We start from the raw sequence: 6,746 nt of genomic DNA on the forward strand, positions 1-6,746 counted from the left end.
TTTTCTTTTATTTTAAAGTGTAGACCCCACATATTTATCTCACACACATAAAAAAAATTAACTCAAACAATATGAGATTAATAACTCCCGTTATATATACTACCACAGTTCCCTTCACCTTCATGTGCTCTTGCTCCATCTATTTCTCTGTCTCTTTTTTCTTTTTTTTTTATAACCTTTCTCTGTCCCTTCTTAAGTGCATGCATCTCTTATTCTCTTCTCTCTCTTATTTTTTTTTTTTTTTTCAGAGGTGTTCGAATCAGTGACATTTCCCCCACAATAATTCGCTCCTTAAGCACATCGGCTTAGCAACTGTATAACCCCTTTTGCATCTTATTCCTAAAATGTACTCCCATAATATTGAGTATTCTTTTTTTTTTTATACATTTTTTTTTCGATACACATATATAATATTGAGTATTCAATACATCATTTATAGGAAAAAAACTCACTTAACATTGTTTATCCTACCTCTCATTTATGGTTAATATATAGGAAAAAGTATCTTTTCAGTCACCGGATATAAAGTTATCTCCAATGAATCCAAAACGATGTCATTTTTTTTTTTTGATAACAAAACGATGTCATTTTAGTTTGTAAGATTAAAAACTCAATAAATTAGAATTACAAAAACATATTGATTTCCGTCACAAAACAACATCGTTTTGAACTTACTAGAAATAATTTATCTCCATTGAACAAAAAAATCATTTATCCTAATATATATCACGAGAATTTCACTTTTTACTACTTTATGTAAGAAAATATGCATCACGAGCGCACCCATCCTTTCCAACACTCATTCAACTATTCAAGCAATACTATAATTTGAATATGAGGCAGATCTTTTGACACCGGTGTCAAATTTGAAGTTTGACACCGGTGTCAAATTTGAAGTTTGACACCTTATTTGAGAGCCGTTAGATAAAAAAAGATCAATGGTGTCACATGCTTACAAATCAGAGTCGTTGATCTTTTTTGGTCTAACGGCTCTCAGATGAGGTGTCAAACTTTAAATTTGACACCGGTGTCAAAGGATCTTACCTCTTTGAGTATATATATATATATATATATATATATATGAAAATGATTCGTTTACAAATATTTTTTACAAGTTACACTAAGTATGATCGATCATAAACTATTGATTGAAGTATGACTGGTCATACTTAGTGTAGTTTGTAAATATAACTTTTCTCACATATATATATATATATATATATATATATATATATATAGAGATAGGATCCTTTGACACCAATGTCAAATTTTAAATTTGACACCTCATCTAAGAGCCGTCAAATCAAAAAAGAACAACGACTCTGATTTGCAAGCATGTGACACCATTGATCTTTTTTGATCTGATGGCTATTAGATGAGGTGTCAAATGATCCTACCTCATATATATATATATATATATATATATATATATATATGTAGGATCATTTGACATCAGTGTCAAATTTAAAATTTGACACCTTATCTGAGAGCCATTAGATCAAAAAAGATCAACGGCTCTGATTTGTAAGCATGTGACACCGTTGATCTTTTTTGATCTAACGGTTCTCAGATGAGGTGTCAAATTACCTCATGTGTATATATATATATATATATATATACAATTACTTTTATATTTAATTAACAAAACCATAGTAATCCGCGTGCCCCACGTTCTACAACCCTGTTTACACTTTATATGGCCTAGAAATTTTGCTACATAAGTTGACTAAAACTAAAGAATGCCTAATTGTTGTCCGCTGACTCCATTCCATAGCAATTTTTCATGTGTCAATCTTATTTTATTTTTATATATCCACTAATTTATTAATTATTCAACTAACCCGATTCAAGGATTATTTGACCTATTATAGGATGCAGTTCTCTTAAAACCAGAGGTAGAGATAGCCCATTCTTGAATTAGGGCGAACAAAAATTTAGATTGAACTTAATATTAAATTTTATCCAAAAATTTAATTACAATTATTCAATTATGTTAAAATCGTGATTAATTTTTTAATTTTAATCCGGGCCAAGACCTTACCCTGCCACTAAATGGCTCGGCCACTGCTCAAAACTATGATGGCAATTCATCGTCAAGGATCTCGCACAAATAAAATACTTAAAACTTCTACTCTAATTTCCATGGTTGCTTCGGAATTCGCCTTCAAAGTAATATTATAAATTAAACTAGATATGAATCAGGTATTGTGATTGACTTTAAGAAAGCTTAATTATATATCAAATGGTCGGTCCTCTTTTAATTTAAAACAACCCCACAAATACTTATTTCACCGGATAATTAAAATAACAACGTAATTTAAAATAATCCAATAGATCAGGGATCATATGACAGCTTCATGTCACGTCTCGTGTGAAAAAAATTTTAGATCTAGTTTTATAACTTGTACTGTAAATTTTCTGCAAGTTTATGTCTCTGTGTGCGTCCGTGTACAATGAATGCATATGCAGTGAGTGCATTTCAGCTATGTGCCTATAGTTTTGAGTTTTGACAGCTTTAATACCGTGCGTCACATTTGCTATTAGTTATTACTACTGCATCAAGAATCAATATCATTAATAACTGAATCTCCGAAGCATCACGGTGTGGCATTACTTTCTAGGCAGGATAGGAGAATGTATACATAGATACAGCAAGCTTTGCTTTTTATTAAGTTTTGCTAATGAATATCTTAAAACTTTTGATTAAAGATTAAATATTAAATATTTACAATTACTTAAAAAATCAAGTACTAAATATTCTTTATGTTTTAAATACCTGTGATAATTAGTCAACAAATATGTTTTACTATTATTATTATTATTATTATTATTGGTAAAGAATATGTTTTATTATTTACCTTGGCCCTAGGTAGCTTATTTTTTCACGCTCTGCAGCAAAATAACCACATGAGGAGGGGGTTGGACGCTCGGGAGTCTTTGTAATGACGAATTAATGTTTACGTACATTCTGGCATTGATTCCTTCGTATATCTGCCTTCAACATTGTACTCTTTTGTTTTTCATTTATAACATAGTGGCAGCAAAGCTTGACTTTTGCTTCCATTTTCTCACCTTCATTCACTCATGTACGAATCAGCAATGGGACTTGGACATTCCAGAACTGAAAGGAGGATGCATCACCGTTTTCACTCTATAATTACGGGACTGAAGGTTTTGTAAGAAACAAGTTTAGAGGGAGTTAACGGTGTTTACTTGTATATTCTCTCAAAAATTAAAAAACAAAAGGGTGCATATTTTATTATGTTGTAGGATAGTAGGAGAGAAAAAAAGTAGAGATAAGTTAAATGTGGGTCCCACATTTTAAATTAAAAAAGAAAAGAAAAATTAATTGGCACGGAAAACGAATTTGTGTAGGAAAAAGTTCTTATCTCATGTGGAAGGAGATAATGATTTCCCAAAACAAAATCATATTATTTTCTTGCCTTTAATGTTTCTAAAGTGAATGTAGATAAGTTATCTACATTCATTTCCAAAACGACGTCATTTTGAATTGAAAAATTAAAAAATTATAATAAAAAAGACTATTATAACCTTGAAATAAATTATTATTACAAAAATACCTTGATTTCCGCTTCAAAACGACGTCGTTTTGGGCTCACTATAGATAAGTTATCTACCTTGACTGTAGAAAAAGCGAACCCTATTTTCTTTTATGTTTTAACAGAAATATTGCAATTCTTTTGTGAGCGGTAACTTTTTAATTAATTTTATAACTTTAAAAAGAAATCTTTTTTTTTTTGTACAAAGAAATCTTTATTTTGTATGTAAGATAAATTACACATTTTGAATTATATTTGAATTATGGATGCGAAAGTCATAAAAGAAATGAGATAGGTGATCGAGGCCGTGAGGTAGAGAAAAAAAAAATAAGGAAGAAAGAGAATAATTGCAAATACATATAAAACAAAAAGTTATAAAATTTGTGTTATATGTCACAAATTCATTTGTTATATAGTTAATTAAAGAGTTTTAAATTAAAGTATGATCTTTCTTTCTTTCCTTTTTTTTTTGGTAAAATCTTTCTCTTTCTTTTTTGGTTGGAGAAGGGGGGAGAGTGTTTATTCTAGTGCGTTTTATTCATAATTAACAAAACAATCGGTGTGTCTCTCAATTACGAAGAATAGAAGTTGATTCCCATTTCAAAAATTTCGATTCCAAAAAAAAAATTTTAAAATATAACAATCATCATCAATGTGGTCTAAAGTAATGTTCGGCTTTCCCCAGACAAGAGACGCGAATAGAGAGAAAACGAGTGATTGACTTGGACTAGAAAATATGCAAATACTATATCTACACGAGAATGACGATCTCGTGTGAAATTTTAACATGATCATATAAAATTGAGTAAATAATATTTTTGGTCCTTAATAAATTTTAAGATATTCATTTTAGAGTTTTTAGTTGTTATAGACCATGGAAAGGCCCATGACAGTAAGGAACCCAACCTACACAAATTTAAAGGTAAGCTCTATAAATAGAGACTAAAGATCATAGGTATGGCTGATCTCTCGAACTCTATTTCTTTAAAACACGACAGCGCACACACGCACCCCTTCAGCCTAAGGCCATCGTACTGTGTGTAGTGATTTGTTGTCTTCAAGATACCTAATCCATAGGTATCTAGAAAAAAGCTATAGATTCAACGTCAAACAATCGACTTACGGTCGGACACCTCTGCCCACGGCAGAACACTAGCAAATTAAAAGACAATTCATGGTTCCTAAAAAATTTAAAATTGACTCATTTAGTTAAAATCGTAATCTCTCACAAATTCAAAAAAGACCCACATAGTCCCTCAAAAGGACTAAAATAGGTTCACTTTGAATTTCTTAGGGACTACAAATAGCTTTTTTATTTTCTAGGGACTAAAACGAGTATCATAAAATTTGTTAAGGACCGAAAAAGATATTTCCTCTATGAAATTTGGATCAAGATTTTCCTAAAAAAAGATATGATATGATCGTACGCAAGTTATAATCATATAAAAGTAGACGAATGATAATAAAAATATTATTAAAATAGATAATTACAAAATCATAATCTTTCATTTATCTTTATATAATTATAATCTTTTCATATAATCATATATTTTTTTTTCACATGGAACTATTTTCATAAAATTTGAATCAGGATCTACTCCCGGATAAATATTGATGTTCCTATTCAGACCCTGGCTAAGACAAACGGTCACCGACACAACATACTCCCCCCTCCCTTTCTTTCTCTCCTACAGGTAACTACTATTCCACCTTATAAGTCGATTGACAAGTTTCATAACTGTTCACTCCGATTTCACGCGTAAGGATGAGTCGAATATAATTTTTGAATTATCCTATTTCCTATATATATACCTTCAGCAAAAATAGCGACCTCGCCTTATGGGTATGTACAGAGGAACAGAAATGACAAAATGAGCACAAGTAGGGGGGCAAAAAAGGCCATTCGCAAACCATGGAAATCATTTATTAAGAAAATATTTGCTATTAGATTCATTGTCAGTAGTTATATAACCTGTTACAGTCATCCACTACATCAAAAGAAAGGCAGGAAAAAAAAAAAAAAGTACCACCATATGTGTACCTGACTGTACAATGTAAAATTAAACGACAGTGGTGACTCATCGCCAACTCTCAAACGACAAGCTATATACAAAAGTGCTAAATCAAAATCTCTTTCGGCAATGAAAAAGGAAAAAAGAAAAGAAAGAGAGGATATAATTGAGTTTATTTATGGAAAGAAAATAAAATAAAATTGTGAACTATGAGGCGGGCTAGGCTTCGAGAGCGAAAGGTGTCTCGAGAAGATCATAGGGAGCCCATAAGGCATCCAAGGGGCAAGGACGGTTGGCGTCGAGCCTGGCCCACGGCTTACCCTTCCCACTCCAATGCAGCAGGCTCACTGGGCCCGCGTGTAAATCCCTGCAAAGCCCGCGGAAGTTATCGCCGCCGAGCCCGTGCTGGTTCCACCCGTGATCCACCGGGCCTATGTTTCCGGCAAAAACTAACAGGAACGGCGGCAACGACCCGAGCTCATAGATCCGCATTCTCTTCTGGAGCTCCATCCACTCCTCGATCTTGGTGGTGTAGTCCCCGGCCCGCCACCGTTCCAGGTCGATTACCATGACGCCGGTGTTGAAGTAGCAGGGCCTGCGGGCCGCGAAGGTGAGCGACAGAGAGGGGTTCGACCAGAACGTTGGCGTGAAGTATGCGCTGAAGTTGGCGTTGCAGTATTCCGGCGCGGCGAGGACGGAATCGTTGCCGAGAGGCGTGGCGGCGAGCTTGGCAATGTCGTCGACGAGTACGAGGTCTGAGTCGAGGTAAACGATCTTGCGGACACATGAGGGAAGGAGGTTGGCCATGTAGTTGCGGGCGTAGTTGAGAGGGCAGTCCAAGGCGGAGCGGATGGAGGTGGAGATGAGGCCGGCGACGGAGGCGTCGTCGAAGGGGTAGATTTGGAATTTGAGATAAGGAAAGGAGGTGGAGAGAGTGCGGTTGAGGACGGCGGAGGAGGAGGCTTTGGAGGCGGCGGTGACGAAATGGAAGATGATGTTCTCCGGACACGAGGAGTGTTGGAGAACGGAGAGGATGGCGGCCATGGAACCGCGAAGGTAAGTGATGTCGAGTGTCATGGCCACGTGCACTGCATCGTCGGAGCACGTGTCGGTTTGTTTGAGGCTAATGGTGGGACAGTTTCGGGAGTTGTAGAATTTTGGGGCTTGTTTGAAG

At 34.7% G+C, this 6,746-nt stretch overlaps 1 protein-coding gene across 1 annotated transcript; it reads right to left on the reverse strand.

Annotated features, from left to right (window-relative positions):
* Nucleotides 1–5,778: 5,778 nt before the first annotated feature.
* Nucleotides 5,779–6,746, reverse strand: LOC133316694 (probable galacturonosyltransferase-like 1). Its single transcript, XM_061518473.1, has one exon. It carries the CDS (start codon nt 6,647–6,649, stop codon nt 5,792–5,794), a length of 858 nt encoding a protein of 285 aa, XP_061374457.1. The 5' UTR covers nt 6,650–6,746; the 3' UTR covers nt 5,779–5,791.

Source organism: Gastrolobium bilobum, unplaced genomic scaffold (genome assembly GCF_033153095.1).
Source record: "Gastrolobium bilobum isolate Gb01-03AN ecotype WA unplaced genomic scaffold, APGP_CSIRO_Gbil_v1 utg7803, whole genome shotgun sequence".
Lineage (NCBI taxonomy): Eukaryota > Viridiplantae > Streptophyta > Magnoliopsida > Fabales > Fabaceae > Gastrolobium > Gastrolobium bilobum.